The sequence below is a fragment of the Diadema setosum genome, chromosome 20, assembly GCF_964275005.1.
Source record: "Diadema setosum chromosome 20, eeDiaSeto1, whole genome shotgun sequence".
NCBI lineage: Eukaryota > Metazoa > Echinodermata > Echinoidea > Diadematoida > Diadematidae > Diadema > Diadema setosum.
In genome coordinates this window covers 8,448,243-8,470,987 of record NC_092704.1, presented here as the reverse complement: position 1 = coordinate 8,470,987, position 22,745 = coordinate 8,448,243, and the positions used below count along the sequence as shown (strand labels likewise).

The window sequence follows — 22,745 nt, the reverse complement described above, 5'->3', positions numbered from 1 at the left end:
AACACGAGCAGGCGGCGTGCGAAACGTTTAAACAGCGAATGTTCAACGAATACATAGCGTATTGATTGATACGTTGTCATCCGCTCAAAGTTTTGAACACGTCCAAAATATGAAATCAGCTCCAGCGTATCTCTGCGAATCTCTAAGAACAGCTAACGAATACAACGAACGGTAAACATTAACGATGATAATACGTTGATGCGAACGTATATTCAGTGAATTTTCGAATTGGTTGGGCATTCTTTGGCTCTATATGCTCTAGTGGGATACGGCCTGTTGTAAGGAGAATTGATGAGTAAGGGTGTCCGTCGCCTGTTTTGTCACTTCTGTCAACATTTTTTTTCTTCTTCTTCAAACAATAAAAGTAAAGACGTCAAAGCAACATTAAAGCAACGGCGTAGCCAGGATTTCATCTTAGGGGGGGCGGTTAGTCTGCGAGGGAGCGAAGCGACCGAGCCCGAGCGAGCGGAGTGAGCGAGGGGGGGGGGGGGGAGGGTGTGGGAGGGGGGTGTCCCCCCTCCCACGGTAAGAACTTTTTTTGCATTTGGATGTTGTAAATGGTGCAATTTGATGCATGTTTTTGCGCGTTTTATCGACGTGAAACAGTCCCACTTGTTTATGGTAGCAGTTTATTTTGATGTAGATTATCATTGAACAATTTGCCTATAAAAGGGTATAATTTAGATACACTTCTTGTATTAATTCTTTTCACTGAATATCATGAACGCGACTGAACCCGAGCGAGCGGAGCGAGCGAGGGGGGAGGGGAGGGTGTGGGAGGGGGGTGTCCCCCCTCCCACGATAAGAACTTTTTGCATTTTGATGTTGCAAATGGTGCAATTTGATGCATGTTTTTGCGCGTTTTATCGACGTGAAACAATCCCACTTGTTTAAGATAGCAGTATATTTTAGTGTAGATTATTATTGAACAATTTGCCTATAAAATGGTATAATTCAAATATTCTTTTCACTGAATATCATGAACGCGACTGAACCCGAGCGAGCGGAGCGAGCGATGGGGTAGGGGAGGGTGTGGGAGGGGGGTTTCCCCCCTCCCACGGTGAGAACTTTTTACATTTTGATTTTGCAAATGGTGCAATTTGATGCATGTATTTGCGTGTTTTAACGACGTGAAACAGTCCCACTTGTTTAATATTGCAGTATATTTTAGAGTAGATTATCATTGAACAATTTGCCTATAAAATGGTATAATTCCAATACACTTCTTGTATTAATTCTTTTCACTGAATATCATGAACGCGACTGAACCCGAGCGAGCGGAGCGAGCGAGGGGGTAGGGGAGGGTGTGTGAGGGGGGTTTCCCCCCTCCCACGGTGAGAACTTTTTACATTTTGATTTTGCAAATGGTGCAATTTGATGCATGTATTTGCGTGTTTTAACGACGTGAAACAGTCCCACTTGTTTAAGATTGCAGTATATTTTAGAGTAGATTATCATTGAACAATTTGCCTAATAAATGGTATAATTCCAATACACTTCTTGTATTAATTCTTTTCACTGAATATCATGAACGCGACTGAACCCGAGCGAGCGGAGCGAGCGAGGGGGTAGGGGAGGGTGTGGGAGGGGGGTTTCCCCCTCCCACGGTGAGAACTTTTTACATTTTGATTTTGCAAATGGTGCAATTTGATGCATGTTTTAACGACGTGAAACAGTCCCACTTGTTTAAGATTGCAGTATATTTTATATCATGAACGCGACTGAACCCGAGCGAGCGGAGCGAGCGAGGGGGAGGGGAGGGTGTGGGAGGGGGGTGTCCCCCCTCCCACGATAAGAACTTTTTGCATTTTGATGTTGCAAATGGTGCAATTTGATGCATGTTTTTGCGCGTTTTATTGACGTGAAACAGTCCCTCTTGTTTAAGGTAGCAGTATATTTTAGTGTAGATTATTATTGAACAATTTGCCTATAAAATGGTATAATTCCAATACACTTCTTGTATTAATTCTTTTCACTGAATATCATGAACGCGACTGAACCCGAGCGTGCGGAGCCAACGAGGGGGGAGGGGAGGGTGTGGGAGGGGGGTGTCCCCCCTCCCACGGTAAGAACTTTTTGCATTTTGATTTTGCAAATGGTGCAATTTGATACATGTTTTTGCGCGTTTTATCGACGTGAAACAGTCCCACTTGTTTAAGGTAGCAGTATATTTTAGTGTAGATTATTATTGAACAATTTGCCTATAAAATGGTATAATTTAGATACACTTCTTGTATTAATTCTTTTCACTGTATATCACGAACTCGACTGAACCCGAGCGAGCGGAGCGAGCGAGGGAGTAGGGGAGGGTGTGGGAGGGGGTGTCCCCTCTCCTACGGTGAGAACTTTTTGCATTTTGATGTTGCAGATGGTGCAATTTGATGCATGTTTTTGCGTGTTTTAACGAGTTGAAACAGTCCCACTTGTTTAAGGTTGCCGTATATTTTATTGTAGATTATTATTGAACAATTTCCCTATAAAACAGTATAATTCAAACACACTAGTCTTCTTGTATTAATTCTTACACTGAATATCATGAACGCTGTCTGTTCAGCAATCAAACAGAAAAAGCATGCACACGAGGGTGTAGATAGGGGCATATCCCCTCCCACACGAAGGTGATTTTGCGTTTTCAGACCTGAAATTCAGCGATCTGGTGCAAATTTTTGGTGCAACACTTTTTCATCGAAGTGTTAAAATCACGGAATTTAGCTCTTATTCCGAATGTGCACCATCTGTGCGTATATATAAAGTCTAGTGAGGTAGAACCTAGGGGAAGGGGGATTCCCCCTCCCGCTCGCGGAGCTTTTGCGTTTTTAGAATTGAAATAAAGCGATCTTGGTATAGCCACAGTCTACTTCTTTGCATGGCGGGGGGGGGGGGGGAACAGGAAGAAGGCGTTGTCCAGTGTTATCTCCACTCTTCCCTTCCGATGGAGCTTGTATCTTTTTAAGGCTGAAATTGAGATATCTCGTATACGCATAATAAGCATATTTGATGGAATCAACATTTGGGTAATCCAAAAAAAAAAAAAAAAATGATGGGGGGGGGGGGGCTGAGGGAGGAAAGGGTCGATTAAAAGGGGAAATTCCCCTTATACATGAGGGAACCTTCAGTTTTCGGAATATTAGTGAAAAGTCTTGTGCACTCAGAATTATTCAGAATTTTTTTTTAATCTAAAAAGTGTACTTAGCTAGGGAAAGCGGCAAAGAGGGGGAGGGTTTGGGAGGGGGTATCCCCCTCCCAAGCACGAGAGATTTTGCATATTTTGAATTGAAATTCAACGATCTGGTGCACACTTTGAGTGAAATATTCAAAAAAATATATCTTATTTGATGAAAGGTTGCAAAGGAGACCCGCTTCATGTGCATGCATACAGTATACACGCATTTTTTTTTTTCCGCCTCCCAACTCCTCGGTCCAAATCTTAGGGGGGCGACCGCCCCCATCGCCCCCCCCCCCCTGGCTACGCCAGTGCATTAAAGGGACATTCCAGACGATTTTCATAACTTCACATCATGTAGTACATAAATCGACAACTCCATGTATAGATTTGTGGAATTTATTGTGGTTCTTGAGCAGAGAAACAATACTTTTAAAAACCTTTAACAAATCACACTGAACAAGGATGATGACATAGGAGGTTCACATATTTCAGAAATGTAGCAGTGTAATTCCATTACAATACTGCTTGCTTGCGAGTTCACCTGTGTATAATCTATGCATGCCTTCTTCTTTTGTTCTGCTTCCTTGAGCCCCAACTCATGCATTCTTATGGTGACTCTGCTATGTCATCATCCTTGTTCATTGCAATTTGTGCTAAATTTTGAAAATATCCTTATTCTTCTTCCCAATTATCACAAATTCTGAAACTCTGTCCTCAGTATAACTAATTTATACTTGTTCAAATGTAAAAATCTGAAAATCATCCGGAGGTCTCCTTTAAGTATTTCATTGAGGGAGAAAAAGTATGCCATTATACTCCTGTATGATATGCTTTTGGTTTGATTGACGAAGTTTCTTTCTTTTTGTGATGTCATCGTAGAGAAACAGTTTTCCCTTAGAAGATAACATGAATCACACAAAATTTCATCGACAGATTCGACTTGTCATATTCATATAAATATATCAACGTTAACATCATCCCCCGCCTTCTAAAGGAAGAAAGCTATTGTCCTTTCATTGATTAAGAAATATGACTGTGGAATGATATTGTACTAATCATAATTATATATGATAACTTTTTCATCTTTTTGTCCTAAATAATATTGTTGAAACCAGCGATGATGGCACGTGGGTTTAACTAAATCCCTTGAAACTAATATCTTTTGAACGGATTGTCCGATTTTCCTTAAATTTTACTGATAATTCTGCTACCCAATTATAATGGGGTAAATTCCCTTAACAGCTTTATCATTTCACTTCATTTGCATTCTCAGCATTTTGATGAAAGCGTGAGAATTGCACTGACGAACGTATATTGCACAAGCCACAACTCTCGTCAGTTAAAGGGAGAGAAGGGTGACCCGATTGAATCAATCTACATTCGCTGCCCACCGGGATACATTCGAAAATCATGAACAGCGCAGGCTTAGGATAGAATAGAATTGCCCATCAGCGAATTATGTGCGTCGAAGCACATTACGCTCATCGGTAATGTTCGACTCCTGTCGAGATCCTTCGACCATGTGTGTATACTTACATAGAGATCAGTGATGAAGCCGTACACAATAATTGTTACGGAGATTTCCGACCAGTCGACCCAGTCTTCCAATTGTGTATCCGTGCACGCTACCGTGCTGGTCATTGATTGATGAGAATGATTGTCAATCATAAAGCAGCTGTGTATCTGTTCCCCACAAGGTGGCGCTGCGCAAATTTAGTAGAGGTTCAGCACATTCAAACTGACTGCTACTTTGAATAGTTTTTCTTTTCCTTTTTCGGTCTAATGGTTTTGTTGTTTTTGTTTGTTTTATATAGTTTCTGATTGTTTTTGTGTGTGCGTTTGTTTGTTTGTGTGTGTGTGTGTTTGTGTGTGTGTGTTGGGGGGGGGGGGGGGGTAGACGAAATTTACCCATTCCATTCCAATCCAGTCTCATAAAATGCGTAATGGCCAAGTCACAAAGTGATGATGACGTCACAACCCACATCATGGCTCGTATTTACCATGGCATTGACCTACTTTAATTCTAATCTGCTTAATTTGCATGACATAGCAGCTGGTGAATATATTGCTCAATCTGACGGGGGACTTCACATTATTTTGTTTTCACATTCTTTCTGTTTTTCCTTCCTTGAGTTGGGAATTGATTTGTGTTAAATTATTCCCATTTTATGTTTTTTTTTAACAAAAGACGCAAGACACTCATGGGCAAAATAATATTACATTGTATTAATGGCAAAAAAAAGAGTAAAGCTAAGGAGATAAAAAGGAAAAAGATAACATAATTATGTCCCTAACCGGACAGTCATCCGACCCGTCCTACCACGCCATCTAATCCACCCGTCAAATTATTACGACATTGGTCAACACACTTGTTCCTCAGAAATGTCATTTCTCAGAAATGAGTATTGTTACGAATCTAGTACGTCCCTATTTTTTCCTCGGGCCGGCCATCTTTTCAAGCAATGCTTATAATGGCGGCCCTCTGCATAATTGCTTCTTAACTACAATTGTTTTTGTAATCCCTGCTGCATAGACATGCATAAATTATATCGTTGTTTATGCAAGTCAAACGACTCTGTAGTAAATTTACTTTGTATATTTCCTACATGTTCATGATTATGTAACTTATGTATATCGCTGTTTATGCAAGTCAAACGACTTTGTGTTGAATTTTCTTTGTATATTTCCTACATGTTCATGATTATGTCACTTATGTATATTGATTTGCAGAAAATAAAGTATCTATCTATCAAATGTCATTTCATTAATCTATCATATTCATAAAGAAAAAAAAATGTACGATTCAAAAGGAGAGAAGTTATGTTTCTGTTTTAACAGCATCCTTCCTGACTAAGGCCCGGTCCCACTGGCCGATGGACACAAAACGTATGCAGAAAGGACACAGCGGACGAGCAAAATTGCGGGGATGGCTCCATCCGATTTCATCCGCTCCAGAAATTGACAGAATTGGCGAAAATTGGCGAAAACAGAACGGAAAAAGAACGGACGTGGGTTGTATGTAGCGGGGATGTTAAACGGATGTTCATCGGAAGCCTAGCGGATGAAAGCGGATGGAAGGGGATGACAGCTATGAAGGGGTAACCGGAGATAATTGCGAAACGGACGCATAGCGGATGCAGAGCGGATGAAGCGGATGCATCACGTACGCCTAACAGAAACAAACGCTTTGTCCATTCTAAATACTTCATATACGAGATGCATACGCTTACATCCTTTCTATTTCCGTGCTGTTAACGATGTATAGACGTTCCATGTACCATCTTTCCTCCCTCTTTCCGTTTTCAGCTGCAGCGGATGTGAGCTGCGAGGATGCCCAGAGGATGCAGAGGATACAGCGGACGTTTAAGGGATGATAACGGACATACAACGTTTATTGCTCGTATGTCGCGGATTTACATCGTACACGGCGGGAAGTTCATCCGTTGTAAGAGTTTTAAGCAGCTTAAAACTTTTTGCGCGGATGAAATTGCAGTGGACGGATGCTCGATGGATAGAGCGTATGAAACACGTATGCGATGAGTACACAGCGGATGCGTAGCGTTTTCCAACGGATGGCAAGATTTTTTTTTTTTTTTTTTTTTTACGTTTTACATCCTCTTTGCATCCGTAAGTGTAGTGGGACCGGGCCTTTAAGTCAGCAGCACTCGCTGCAGCGTGGTACCATTGGAATGCATGAACTCTTTCAAAAAATCGCAGACAAGATTATCTTGCCTCACATTGTGATTGGGGAGCTTTAGCTTTGTTTGCTGCCATCTAGTGGTGACAACCAGTCAGTGAGACCTTGCTCTCGACTCTTTCCAGCACAGGAAGCAAGGTTCAATGTTGACTTTTGTTTGTTTGTTTGTTTGTTCAGTTTGACTTCAGAATGAATTGTACAACATGTGTTTTGTATTGACAAAGGCAATTAAGGTTTTCTCAAAGTAAACTATTTTGAAATGGCTGAGATATTCAAAACAAAGCAATGCTGATAAAAAGTGGAACTCACGTTTCATTAGAATCGCTTTGTTTTATTTTGTTTTTGGATATCTCAGCCACTTCAAAACCTATTTTCATCGATGAAACTTTGAATTCCTCTTAGATTTGTATGCTCTTTAATATTTCATATAAGTGGCTTCTAATAATGTCTCACAAAAAGTTAAAATCTGAAATCCCATCTCAACCAAAACTATACCATCCCTTTATTCTACTGACGATAAAGCAACACGTAATAGAAAGCACACATATTATGTAATTCATATTGAGAACAAATTTAATGTGAAAGATTTGTACAACTCATAAGGAATTATACAAAATATATACTAACGATTATATAACGAGAAAACAATGCATACTTTGCAATGGTGACTGTATGTTTCTAGAACATGGTGATCTTGTGTGGAAGTACGATCATACACAGTCGGTCGGTCGAGAGAGAGTTAATGTAAGGATGTTTATAAAAAAAAAAATCACCAAATAATTTGCAGCGAGTGGCAAACCTTAAACACACATGCCTGCGCATGCGCATGGACACCCATGCACACCTATAACAGAAGAAAAATGCCCCCAAAATAGCAATTCTCATTGTCAATTCATGTTATACAGATCATATATATATATATATATATATACACACACATATCTACATATACATATACATAATATACTCTATAGAGCAATTTAAGAGAGTAAAAAAAAAACTCTTTCCATGTGGTTATTATGATGTTTGATATTCTAATAACCATATGAAAAGAGCCTGATGAATCAATGCGCATGGTCGAAGTTGGTTTTCCTTGCGCCACTGACACGTTGATATCATCTCTTCAAGAAGAGAAGAAGAATTTTCTTTTCTGTCTTATTCATGATCATTTTCTTGTCGTCTTAAAACAGTCTGTAAGATTTTATGATGCCTATTAAAAGGTTATCATCTGATCAGAGAGGAGAGGTAAATACAAGGTTTTTACAAGAGCGAAACGTGTATGCCTGATGAATATTATTAGTACAGTATCAGAGGCGAGTTTAGAAGAGAGAGAAGAGCTGATTGAAATGAAAAGAAGACCATGCAGAGAGAAACCTCTAAGAGGGAGGGAGAGAGAGAGAGAGAGAGGGGGGGGGGGATAGACCGTAGAGAGTCAGAATCGCCATTGCAGAACGCATCAAAAAGTCAAGTATACCCAGAGCATACACACACACACAAACACACACACACAAAAAAAAAAAACACGCACACCACCACCAACAACAACAACATCAACAACAACAAACCACCCACACTCTCGAAGTCTAACTCACAGATTACGAGTATTCATTAAAAATGACGAAGATGCTGGAAGAGTCTCCGTGGAATACATTATGTATAAGAGGTATGCAGTATGTGTTGGCTCTTTAAGAATGTGCATAATGGAGTTGCCGAAGAGGGCGAGCACATTAAAGGGGATTGGAGGAATTTAATGACGTAAGGGGATTGGATGAATTTAATGACGTAATAAAGCAGCACTATTATGTTCTTTGTCTTTCACTTAGTACATGATAACAAAAATGCAAACTTGTCTTTCGATAATAACAAATGCAAAACTCGCAAATGTGTAAATTTGAGGAAAATAGAGGCATATTTTTTCCCCTTTCAACTTGAAAGTGCACAACACGAAGATTATAATTTATCTTGATTCATAAAATCCATCCAAAAAAAAAAAGAAAAAAAGAGTGCTCCATATACGGTTTTCTCAAAATGCACGCAAATATTCTTTGATAACGATAATAACTTATGATCATAACATTGATAATGATGATGATGAAATAATGCTATTGTTTTTACACTGACACTCTTTGTTGAAAATGATAAACGAAATGATCTCAAATGAATTGATTACAGGAATATTGATAACAAGAATGATATCAATTCAAATATCATACTAATAATGATAATGCCGATTATGATATCGATAATAAAACAGCAACAATGTATCTTATCGAGAACAAGACAATCCTGAATTATTCTTTAAATTCTTATATGTTTCTTCTTTAATTGGGATGACATGACCATGGATGGTATAATTTTTTTTTTCCTGTCTATTGCTATTATGTTTGCTTCGGGCCTCGGAAATATTTTTTCCCCTTTTTTTACTCTTTTCTTTTTGAAATTTGTCCCTCTCTAGAAAATGATTATGTCTGCTCAGCAAGGTGCAGAGAAATTGCGTTCAGGTTATTACGATTATTCTCCGTTATTTTGGAGAATAAAAAAAAAATCTCACTTACCTTTTTTATAATTACTGCGCGTGAAATAGGATATCATGGTATGAGCGCGGACAAAAGATGGACGATTCGGTCTGATGGGTATATACCCGGGATGAGTAGTAGTGCACGGAAGTGTTTCAGTGCGACCCTCGTGGGGACCCCCTTTGTAACGTGGGGGAAGATTGACCTGGGGGAACGCGGAAACATTACGAACAGGCCTATTCATTCACAAAAAAGGGAAAACAAAACAAAAATAAAGGTGATCGAGAATACTTTTTTTTTTTCTGTTACTGTATAGTTGAAAATGCCGACAATACCGCCAATGAATGAAACCCCGATATTATCATGTGTCAATGTACATGTGTGAATTGAGAGAATGCAGAACTTATTTTGTAGAACACATAAAGTTTGAGAAAAATCGGATAATCCTTTCAAAGGTTATTATTTTTAAACGTTTCTTTACAACCATAGACCGTAGCAGTTTGTGATGACATACATAGACAATAAAATAAAGAAAATATAAAGAATGTTCTGTGAAATTTCATTTTCTAGCATGATTAAAGAACACTTTACTTACCTCTTTTAGAAGGCAGGGGGATGACCCTTAATATGAGACAGGGGCGGATCTAGGAATTCGGTAAAGGGGAGGCGCCTTTAAAGGGGGCGCACGCCCTCCCTCCATCATTTTTTTTTTCTTTTCATTTTTTTTTTTTTTTTTTTTTTTTTTTTACGAAAAAATAAAGAGGTGGCGCGCGCCCGGTACTACCCCCCTCTGAAACCGCCACTGTATGATTATGACAGAATATCAAGTGGAAAAAAAAAATTAATTCTTTCAACAACAAAAAATTAATCACTTCCCTCTCTAGTTGCCCATGTATATCGCGTTTCATTGTTGTGTTCTCATTCGTTGATTTCCGTACGGAAACTTTAAAAAATCATAACATTTGCAGGGATTGACCGATTTTTCTTCAAATTTCACTGATGTGATTATCAATGTTTGCATTCACCAATACACGCAGTCGTTTGGGTTTCATTTCCCTTTGCTGTGATTGGGTCATTTTAAGTCCCACAAGAACGTTCCTGGCATATAATAGATTATATCAGCTTTAGTCATTATAACTATTAAACCCCTTCCCTGCTTGACTTCGAAATCAGGATATACAGAACATACTCCTCAGTTATTTATGTTTTATGGCTTTTCCCAATAAATTATGACACTACGCAGTTATACTTATATTTACGATGCTGGGATGGACATTCTAATATCGGCAGTAAGAAGGGGCAAAATGAACTGCAGCACTAACGATACAGCAAATTAGATGAAATTGAATGCTTGGTGATTATGAGGACAGCATGGTTGCAAAGTCCAATGAATGGACCGTGCACCATCGCTTGTTTACACGAACCGGCTTACTCGCCCACCTCATTACATTGATACCGACTACCTATCAACTGACATAAAGCCCACGCATTCCTTGCTCTGACGTCATCCACCGTAGGTCAATATTCAAACCGTAAGACATGAAAAGATCAACCAATTATGTGTTATTTTCCACATTTCTACGTCCAAACGTTTCCTAGGGGAAACATGACCAAAATCTTAACGATAACAGATTTTTCATTCATCACCGATCCCTTTGGAAAAGACACAATACAGTACCGTTGGTGTTGTTGAAGAAATCAGCTGCTTTGATAGTTGTTAGTTTCAGTCAAGTGTATGAAATATTGGAGACTACTTCAAGATTTACATGAATATGCGATAGATATAAGCATCATTGAACACGCAGTAATCTCTGTGATATAAAATAAACCAATACCTGTTATCATCTAGTGGATGATACTCTTCAGATAAGAATTCATTTCAGAAAAACCGAGCAAAAACTGTAATCACGGTATAGTACACAGACTACAGAACACGTATGGCTACATGTACATGGCTGCAGCGTGTGTTATCACCGTCAAGTCATGTGTGTGTGTGTGTGTGGGTGTGTGTGTGTGTGTATGCGCAGTGTAATCTGATGGTGCCTCGCTTCCCATCCAGTGCTAAGAGGACTCCTACGCACGACCGCCAGGCAGGCAGCTCCTAACGTCAGGGCCGGTCCGGTGAACGCTCATGCCGTGCAGCGCGTGTGTTCTGCTAGCTAGCTGGAGGATCCAAAACCGGAGGAGAGGAATTTTTGATACCATCTCCGTGCGAAGGAAGGCATCACCCAGACGACACACTCCGCGAATCTCTGCGTTCTCCATTTTTCTTGCAAGGAAACGGACCATAGTAGTGGACCATATCACATCAAACATGGGCAGGAGGAGTTAAAGGAGCAATGTTGCTGAATTTTCTTCGCCTGGCGTGGCTTTTTAACGCTGTTTTCGCTTCTTTTGCCAACCCATATGGGAACATAGGTGAGTGGCAGTAGAAGGCATCTCCGTGTATCACGTCTTGAATGTGGGCGCAAACAGGTTGTTGTGTATGAAATCGCTCATTGCCGAGTACAGTATTATACAAGACAGTGTAGTGAGGTTCGTGAAAAGAATTACCAGCTGTTTTGTACAGTGTACTAGGACGTGTTGTGAGTTGTGACACTAGGGTTTATGCTGCAATGGGCTTTGCTGTCATTTAGAAGACAGTGCAGTTCCTTAAATGACAAACTCAAATGTCCATAAATTCTGCTGCTTTGTTTGAGCTTTAATGTTATTGTACATCATACCCATCATAGCTGTCACAGTGTCAGGGGCATCCTACTAATTTGTTGTGCTGGCTGGAGTATACTATACGGTATGAAATGTGTGTACATCCTGTCCGTTTCCTATACACATGTAGTGTTAGTGTTTAAATGCAGTGATGCTCAAGGTCCATACTGTACGGTTGAAGTCTGTCTGATAGTGATAAGAGACTGTGTGTTCGTTGAGTATCGATTTAGTCAAGAGAGTTTAGTAGCAGCCAGTGCATAAGATTGTACAATTGTAGGTTTTATAGTGACAGTGGCTTGCTTTGCAATGTTGCATCTGTGCATGTTCTGGTGTTTACATTGTAGATTGATCTTTGGTGTGTATATTAAAAGAGGAAAATATGGATGGTTATCAATAACTAATGATATAAATGGTGATTGTAGTGAGGGCACAATGATATGATCTTATAAAATGAATACTGAATAACAATTTTTCCATGTTCACTGCACAACTATACTACAATGTACATGTACAAGCTACGTCACAACAGAGCTGTGTAACGAAATGCTTTCAATGTTAAGTCATACAAGACCTCAAGACATCCCTCCCCTTTTGGATATCCTAAATTTACAGATAAGCAAAATTTTGACTTTAAAACCTTTATTGTGCCTGTGTATTATTTACAATTTGTAAAGGCCTTTACCTTTTCTTTTCTGTAACCTGAACAGAGCATGAATCAATAAGGGTGGGTTTGCATAGTACAGTGTATGCTGTTGGTATGCAAGAACACGTACAATTGTACATTGTGTCCCCTTTGATGCGCTATTGATATTTAGTGGGGCTGATGTTCTGTTGTGAAACACAGTTACAATGTATTCAATTTATGCGTTATTAGCATCTTGTGTGAACCACCCCCCTAAACACACACACACACACACACACACACATTGTTTAAAAAACAAACAATTTGCCCACTGACAGAAATTTCTTTAAAGGACAAGTCCACCTTCATATGTGGATTGAGTGAATGCAGCACTATTAGTAGAACACAGTGAAAGTTTAGGAAAAATTGGACAATCCATGGAAAAGTTATGATTTTTTTAAAGTATCTGCACAGTTACTGCTGGATGAGGAGACTACCACAGTGTATGATGTCACTTGCGTACAACGATATAAGGAAAATATAAAGAGAATTTCACAAAATTTTACTTTTTAAAAAAAAGTGCGCATTTCCTCGACTCGTCACTGACGTATGTTAACCCATTGAGGACGAGTCCCGAGTATACTCGGGCAAGCGTCTATGGGAAATGCGTGTTGTAGCAAAATCACATGTGACATCACAACCTCTAGTAGTCTTCTCATCCAGCAGTGACTAAGCAGAAACTTCAAAAATTCATAACTTATAAACGGATTGTCCGATTTTCCTCAAACTCTCGCTGATGTGTTCTATTAATATTGCTGCATTCACTCAATCCACATGTCTATGAAGGTGAACTTGTCCTTTAAGTATATACAGTATATTAGTGGAGTGTCATGATTGGTTTGGCCAAATAGGGGAAAAACATACAATGTAACTAAAGGAAGAAAAAAAAAATAGAGGAGGATATCAGATCAAAAGGCAGTTATTGATTTCTGCTGCTGAGAGTGCAGGACCATGTAAATCTGGCGGTGCATTGTTCATCACAGTCGGCTTGTGAGATATTGATTTCTGCTCTGGCAGAGGTGCCGATGTAGCGGGGCATTACGTGCAAATCCCCCTGCCAGGCGCCAATTGCGAATTATCGGACTAAGCCCTTTGGCCAGCTCTTACCTAAGAGATGTACAGCTGTATCTAGGGTAAATTAATTGTCAAAAAAGCGAAAGCTGTGGTATCCCCGGAGAACTTGATATTGAAGCAATTATATCGTTTTATTTATGGGTGCTGGATATGAAAATGCCAATTTTGAAAATGCCAATTTCCTGTAATTCCTTCACAAGGAATAATGTTACAGTTGGACTGTTGTGGAATTGCCCGTGATGGCATTTAATCGTAGGGGTCACTTACATTGTACTGCATATGATCTGTTCTGCTGGGGAAACATACAAATTGTAGTGAAATCAATTATGGAAAGCTTTGCCTGTGCTGAAAATACAAGTTGTGTGCTGCAGGAGAAAATAAGTCAATCAGTGACATTATAAGCTTAGAATCTAAACACAACTGTAAGAGGTTCAGATGAGAAACTGATAGATCACTCAAAAGAGTAATCTTTGTTACTGATTTGTGCTTTTTGATATTATTTGTAGGACCTTGGGCCTGTTTCTTGAAGATTGATTGTAAGATTAATCTTTATACCGTGTAGGGTTGATATGATTTGAAAAAGTCACACTCAATCTGCTATTATTGTTTTATCTTTGAAATATTCTGATCTAATGCTTGATTCGCAGAGTAATGCTCAATAAATTGAATGTAAGATCAATGATAATCTTTATGAATTCGTGAATAAATCAGTTTAGCAACATTTGGAAATTGACAATTAAATCATGCATTGTATAATGTAGATGCAGTGGAATTAGAAGTCTTTGTTTTAATCAAGACTATCAATGTCGTGAAAACCACACAGGTAGTGTACACAGTAATGTCTCCAATACGAGACATTGGACAATCCATACCATCATGCCCATGCTCATCAACTGTACAATGTATCTTCCGTAATAACTGCTGTAGCGTGATCTGTATTCTGTTCTACAGTGCCATGAGTATCTTTTAAGGTACAGTAGAATACAAATTGTACAATGAGCGCTCTCTAAGGGTCTCTTATAATAATAATAATAATAATAATAATAATAATAATAATAATAATAATAATGAGAATATAATAATAATAATAATAATAATAATGATAATAAATAGAAATAAATACTGTAATACAGTGTAGTAATAATGATGATGATGATAATAATTTCATAATAATAATAATAATAAATAATTATTATTATTATTGTTATTATTATTATTATTATTATTATTATTATTATTATTATTATTATTAGTGTGTACAGTACAGTCTATACATGACTCATACAAACAGAACAGTTGTAAATAAGATTCATTATTTTCATATCTTGGACACATACATACTAGTAGTTGTATATTCAATGGAAGTTTTGATGATATAATTTGTTTCACTGTTGACATGAAACAGTTATATTCACTGGAACCAATTTGTTATATCCAAATTACAAAAGGAGGCAATGCAATTGTACCTCGGCAATGTCATTATCTCAATCTTCCCCCAGGAAATAAACGGCATGATGAACAACAAACATCTACTATTTTTATCACACAACTGAATGTTTCCATGCAGGGTTCTCCTGCCTTTCATAATGTCATCTGGAGCAATTTTAGGAAGTACCCTAGACATGCTAAATACCAAAATAGGATTATTTGTCTCTGATGCATTGTTGACTCCTTTAGGAGTGTTTAGTTTTCAGATAAAACTCTAAGTGCCATTCTATGCCTTGCCAAGGCAAAGTCCTAATCAGAGATGATCAAACAGTCAACCAAACCCTACTAAACAAGGAAAATCATAGGATAAAAACATTAGTTTGTGCATCATTTCCTTTTTCCTCTCCATGTATATTCTGCACACTCAGGGAAAGCTGACATATGAAATATGATTATATGCTCTAAATTTTCCACATAATGAGCATGTAGTAATGCAATCTGGATTTATTCCTCTGGACCAGCCACATCAATAGGATTGGAGCTACATAGTGTACAAACGTGTAGAAATCACAGCAGCCCCTATTGACAAGCCACAGTTTTCTGTGTTTATCTACCAGTGTAGCAAGATACAATATTCTACAGACACAAAAGGGTATTATGCTTGAAGAGACTTTCAGATAAGAACTAGTGATCACACTAGTTTGACAGACCTGTTTTGATAGCACATGAAAGGCTTTCTAAATGTAATATTATTTTTGTAAGCTTCGATATGTTTTTTTTTTTTTTTAATTCATTTATTCATTTATTCAGTTTAGCGGTATGCAGTATTGCCCATACAGTTCGTGTCATCTTTGTACATCGTACAGAGCAAACTTCTGTACAACTGTTTGTACAATGTAGGTGAAGAAAATCCAGAGACAGTGTTGTGCCCCTTTGTACATTGTGTGACTTATTGCAATGAAAAGGGCTTGGTTTTAAATGTCAGTTACACTAATCCTTAAAGGGACTGTACAGTACTGGCTGAGGTGGGGATTCATGTTTTGAACATTCCTAAGTGAGATAATGAAAAGCCTCTTACGATGAAAGAACATGTAATTTTAAGAAGGATTCAACGTTTATTTGATGAAAATTGGTTTTCAAATGGCTGAGATATCCAAAAAAGTGCTAATAATAAAAGGCGACATGCTACAACTTTATTAGGATCTCTTTGTTTCACCTTGTTTTTGGATATCTCAGCCATTTCAAAACCGATTTTCATCGAATAAACTTTTGATACCTTTTAGAACTGCATGCTCTTTGACATCTCATAGAGTGGTTTCTGACTACATAAATTTGTATCTCGCAAAACGTTAAAAGCTAAATCCTCACCTCGACCAGAACTGTACACACCCTTTAAAGAGAAATGGCCTTTCTAGATGTATCATAATTCCTTTAATGGCAGATTCCCAGATGCATTCCACCTCTACCACTACCCAGATTGTGTGTTTGACCCCATGAAAGTTGGATCTTATAGAGATCACATGTACATGTACTGTACCTTTTGTGATCTTATGCAGGATATTCAAGTGTTTGGGAGAGTGAAGGTACTGAAGTGATTCATTGCAGTTTGTGTATTGTGTAGGACCAGTGAGGTGTACGATGCAATCTGAACTGGCCCGTTGGATTTGTAGGATCTTATACGGTTGAAGAATTTAAAAAAGCCCCCTTCCAAAATCCAGCACCTGGGCAGCTATTATTATTTTGTCTGTCCTTCATGGTGAAGATAAAATGAGATGTTGATTGAAAGTATACGTTTTATACTCGCGTGAGGTGATGTCTTGCCTCCACCCCCCATGAATAGCTACATTTGTACATTTCATAGCTTTTGCAGACTTGTGGTATAACTATAAGTACCATGAATTGAATAAAAGCCACAGAGGTTTGCCCACATGGGCGTGACAAAAACTGTTATATTCCTGCAATGATACACAAAATGCTGCCCGGTCTGCTTTGTACCATTGTTCAGATTATGACCCACCTCAGTTGATTTGGTGAATGCTGTTCACTGCTATTTGAAACAAGATTCTTTCATCCAGATCTCATAGTGATGAAAGTATAGTGTACAAATTGTAGGTATTGTATACAATATATGCTTTAGTTTGTTTTGTTTTGTTTGTTTTTTTTAAAGTGAAAGTATCCTTTGGTAGTTTTACTAAGTACCCTGTACAATTGTGGTGCTTCAAGAAATAATTATTTTCAAAAGGCTTGCCCATTGGACCTAACAATTGGAGGTCAGAAGATTTCTCAATGCTCAAAGTGTGTAATAAGATACAAAAAAAAGATAGAAAGGTTGAGTCATAGTCTATGCTTTAAAGGCATGATTTACCATTAATTTGCAGATGAAACAAAAACCCAGCATTAGTGCTTAAAAATACATTGTAAATTTCTAGAATGTGAGTTAGGGAGGGATAGAAACAACCAGTGTAAAAATTTTAACCAGTATTTAAATGTTAAGTATTGTTAAATATTCAAAATGTGAACACAATTATAATAAAAATGTTTCCAGACTAAAACTGTCTACAGTTATGGTTTACAAATGTATTGAGAAAAAAATGAGCACAGCTTCCTTAAAATCAAAATATCAACCATGCTCAATTTCGTCTTGGGTTTGCTGACATCTGGGGGGTGTTTCATCAATCTAGGCCGCGTTCATGCGAATTTCGTATCCAGAATCACAAACATGAATCATGATTCAAAACGGCGTTTCAAATCACGGTCTCAGCGGAAGAGCGTTCATGCGGGCTTTTGCATGGCTGATTCTGGCTCAGCTCATCCTTTGCCATTGCGCAGCGCACTGCGCAGTTTGACCTTGTCTCTGCAACTCAAGCCAGACCTCCTTATTCCAACTGTACAGGCCGTTACGTTTTTATTTCGGTGAATACTTTCCGATAAGCTGTGGCATTCAGGCTCTGCCCACAGATCGAGGAACAGATCGAGGAATAATCCTTATTCTTCGTCTCTCCAATTGTTTCCCTTGGTAGACACAGCACTGCAACCATTACCTTTATCAACTCAATTGGAGAGTAATTACATGTAATATTATATTAAAGAGTTAACATTAGATACGAGCATAGAATCAGTGTATGGCGTTGATGTAAACAAACAAGTACAACTATGGTACCAAAACACACGATTCATAAGACGTACACAAGCGCGCGAACAGGTTACTAGAAGCTGTGGGATAACCCATGAGACACGCATACGCACAGCGCACAATGACGTCATAGAATCATGATTGAAATCACGGTTGCGTTCATGTGGTTTCTGCGATCGTGATTCTGGCAGAATCATGATTCAAAACGCCCTTTTTTCCGCGTTTCAGATCGGCGTTTTGAAACGCGTTTAAATGGAAAAATCGCATGAACGCAATGCAACTAAACACGTTTAGCGACTAAACGTGTTTAGAAACGCAATTCTAGTTTCGCATGAACGCAGCCTGAGTCAGTGCTGACAAGTTGTCAGCCACTGACAATTTCAGCAAAATCCTTGGTTTTGATTGGCTGAGATGCTCTGGTCACTGATTGTTACTATGGTTATTGTCAGAGACTGACAACTTGTCAGTGCTGACAACTTTCATGAAACGGTCCCCAGGTGTCAATGTGATTGAATTATAAATTGCGTAGTCAATTGCGAGTGTTTTTGCAGCCCTCCTACACAATCCACAAGATATAGAGGATTATAGGTATAAATGGCATAAAATTTAATATGTATCGAATTTCCCCCTTTATCTTCATTTAGAAGATGAGATTGTAGCTTTCCTCACTGTCAGCAGTTTTTTTTTTTTCAATATTATTAAAATGCACATCGCCTATTATATATGCTGCTATTAAAGTTAATGAACTTGAAAGGTGTGCCTGTTGTGCACACAGAATTCTGTAGTGCTGATCAAAATGTGCATTGAGGTGAGAAAGTATGTGTTCATACATGGTTAGTGTTGGGTGACTATCAGAGTGGTATTAAAGGCAGATGACATGGTTATACCAAAGAGGTACTAGGTACTAGGCGAGCCTAGTACCTCCTTGGTTATACACCTCTAATTTGTGTAGTATGCAGGGCTGGCAGAGCGTTTTCAAAAGTGTGGGGGCCCACTTCCGGGTTCCATTCAATAGCTACAGTAACAAGCAAAAAAAAAAAACCAAAAAAAAAAAAAGTCCTCAGCTAATATCTCCTCAGCTAATCTCTCCCCTTCCATTTCCGGGTTTCTTTAGCTGACAAGCAAAAAAAAAAAGAAAAAGAAGGTCCTCAGCTCATCTCTCCCCTTCCATTCTGGCTTACAAGCAAAAAAAAAAAAAAAAGAAGGTCCTCAGTGGAAAAACATAACCTTACCGCGCTCGCACTTCAAGATCTCTATCTATTTCTATAATAGTACCACTTACTGTACTTACTTCCGGGTTAAAAAAAGTGTTGGGGCCCGAAGTGATGACACCTTATGTATTCCTTTATACTGTATGGTGCACAAAAAGTGTGGGGGCCCCCACGGTTCCGCCGGCCATGGTATGAATCCACATTGTTCTTTAACCCAGTAATAGAGCCCCATCAAGTAAACATCGCTTTTGTGAAATCTTTTTTTTTTTTTTTAAATAATAGACATCAAGAAAATATATGTTGTTAAGTATCAAATTTTGCCTTGGGAATCAGGGATTAACATGAATTAGAAGCAAAATAAACTTCCTGTAAAAAAAAAAAGCCCCAAGATTGTATCATTTTTTATCAATTATAAATTGAATGGAGTTCCTGAGTGTTAAGACATGGACTTTAGTATATTTTACAATTGTATACATCGGCCATCCACTGTACAGGCGAAATGAATTTCATTTGTAGTGTGTTTTACTGTGTAATTTGTGTGATAAATATCTGTCAGATACAGTATGTATCACTGATATATTGTATTTCCACTTCCATTTCAAAGTGTACTGTATCCGAAAGCCAATGTGAAGGAAATATACAGTATGAGACAGAGAAGTACAGTGTAACAACCATCACATCATCAAGGCAGATTCCCATTCTACAGACTGATTGACAGAAATGTGTAAAAAGAATTAACACAAACATGTTTTGCACATCACTGGGTACACGTACACTCATCAGAACGCCTTCAATTTGACAGCACCTTGAATATGGCAGGTGTGTGTCAACTATACAAATGATTGACAGCACAGTCCCCCTTATGATGTCATGGACCTTTGTGTCTTGTTTGTTTGTTTTTCACAATGTTGTATCTCCCCAACATATTAAAGGGGACATACATTGTACAGTGTATATACTGTATATCTACAATCATAGAATTAACATGGATTCACTTCTACTGATGAATTAGCGTACTAGTATCCGTAAATCTGTGGCCTGCTGCAGTGATGTACAGTTGTAGGCCTATTACACATGCTTATAGTAAGAAGGAAAAGAAATATTAGGATTTACAATGTAGATTAAGAAGAAAAATCACTGTAGGTCAATTCCACGGAAAGGTTGCATTTTATGAAAATCAAACTATTGAGTATAGATGATTAATGAAGCTTAATTAGATGATCTGGTATTGTTTACTCGAAGCAGCCTTTCACAACGGATATTTTGATACCTCATTTGTGAACATCGGTGAATGTGGAGTGGAGTTATGTCCGAAAAACCTTCATTTTTCATGAAAATTGCCAATTTTTTGCAGAATTTATGTATCATTTCTGATACACTATTATGACCATAATACAGCTTGTGTAATTCTCAAATGGCTTATTTTCTGAATGTTCTTTGGTCATAGATTGGTTTTATGATGTTCTAGAACTTGTTCCGGCATCAGTAAACATTATTCTCTCAATCTCAAAATGTGGTAGTTGATAGCGTCCCATAAGTCACGTTTTTGTGTCCCATCAGTCACACTGGTTTTCCCTATCCTGCTACTGTACCAATGAGTAGATATTCATACCACTTGGCTCAGGGTAAGCACCAACCCTTTGCTACATTCAGGAAAGAAAATATCTTTCCAGAGACTCTGTGTGTAAGAATATTTCAGAACTTACTTTCCCATGTGAAAAACGGTGGTCCTCAGATGTCCCATAAGTCACGACAGCAATTTTTCGTTGCTGTACGTAATGCAGTGATACTTTTCAGACTAAGTATGGTGTTTTCATAAACTGTGATATGATGGATCTAACCATGAACTGAGAAAAATGCATTTGATGCAACTATTTTCTCAAAATACTGGTTTGAAATTGCCAAAAATTGTCACTTTGTCCCATAAGTCACAATGGAATTGACCTGTAGGATTTAGACAATGTGAGAAAATAGTAAGTTTTTATTGATAAGAAAATGTAGAAGGTACATTGTTGTATTGATTCTTACAAAGGAAGCTGGATAAACTGCATTACTTTTGCAATGTGTGTGCAGTAAAACCCATTCCTTTTTTTTTTTTTTTTTTTTTTTTGGGGGGGGGGGGGGGGTTAACATGTAGTCAAGTGCACACAGTTGATACCGAAGGTCTTGAACACAGAGCCTTGAAGGTACACGTAACAGGTATTAAGGTACATGTACATTGTATTCAAGCTTTGAGGTACATTTATGCATCTAAGGTTATTTGTCACAACAGAGCAATCAAAGTTGTTACTAAATGGAAATTGTTCTGAATACAAATGGTGTGCATTAAGTGTCTTATCATGCAATGCAAAGCATTCCATGTTTGAACAGCCATGCTGTTTTTATTTGTCTTCCCAAAGCACTTTAGTCTCCTCCCCGCCATTTGTTTTTCCCCATCTTCTACCCCAGTTTCCCTTTGCTATTTGCCTCAAATTTGTCCCCCCCCCCCTATTCTCTACAGTTCCTTCAATTTTCCTCCCCGGCTCCTTTACTCTTCCTTCTGTGACTCTCCCCTAAACATCCTGTCGTTCCACTTCACCGGCAATCACTCAGGGAAGCTTGCCTCAAAGAAGAGCAGCTCTTGAACCCATCTTATCCCGAGGGAATTTTGCTGCAGAATTTATTATTTTGTCCTTTTGAAATAGACAACTCTGCAATTATTTACTATGTCATGTACAAATTGTACATGTTCTACAGTACATGGAAATATCATCTGCAATAACAGTACGATACGATGTTGATGGATCTGATTTATAAGTTCATTAAATCTGCTCAAAATCAGAATTTTAATTACAATTATGTAAATCAGTGGATAATTTTTGAAAGTGTGTTGCCAATTTGAATAAGGCCCATTGTATTTAGCATTTTAGTGTATAAATATTTGTTTTTTTGTTATTCTACTGTAGATTCTGCATGTGATGGAAAAAACCCACCCAAACTATAACAAAATAAAGACTCAAATAAAAATGATTATTTTATCCATCCATATGATACAAGAAGAATTCATCAAATTTTTGTATCATAAAAATGATACATAAATATGTAATCAATGAAAAGTAAATAACAGTATTATACAGTACTTATCAAACCAAA

At 38.1% G+C, this 22,745-nt stretch overlaps 1 protein-coding gene across 1 annotated transcript in view; it reads left to right on the top strand.

Annotated features, from left to right (window-relative positions):
- The first annotated feature begins 11,584 nt into the window (after positions 1–11,584).
- LOC140243859 (uncharacterized) overlaps positions 11,585–22,745 on the top strand; it is a 342,981-nt gene continuing 331,820 nt past the window's right edge. Inside the window, exon 1 of the mRNA XM_072323532.1 lies at positions 11,585–11,797. Coding sequence (XP_072179633.1) covers positions 11,719–11,797 — 79 coding nt within the window. The 5' untranslated portion in view covers positions 11,585–11,718. The remainder of the gene's footprint in view (positions 11,798–22,745) is intronic.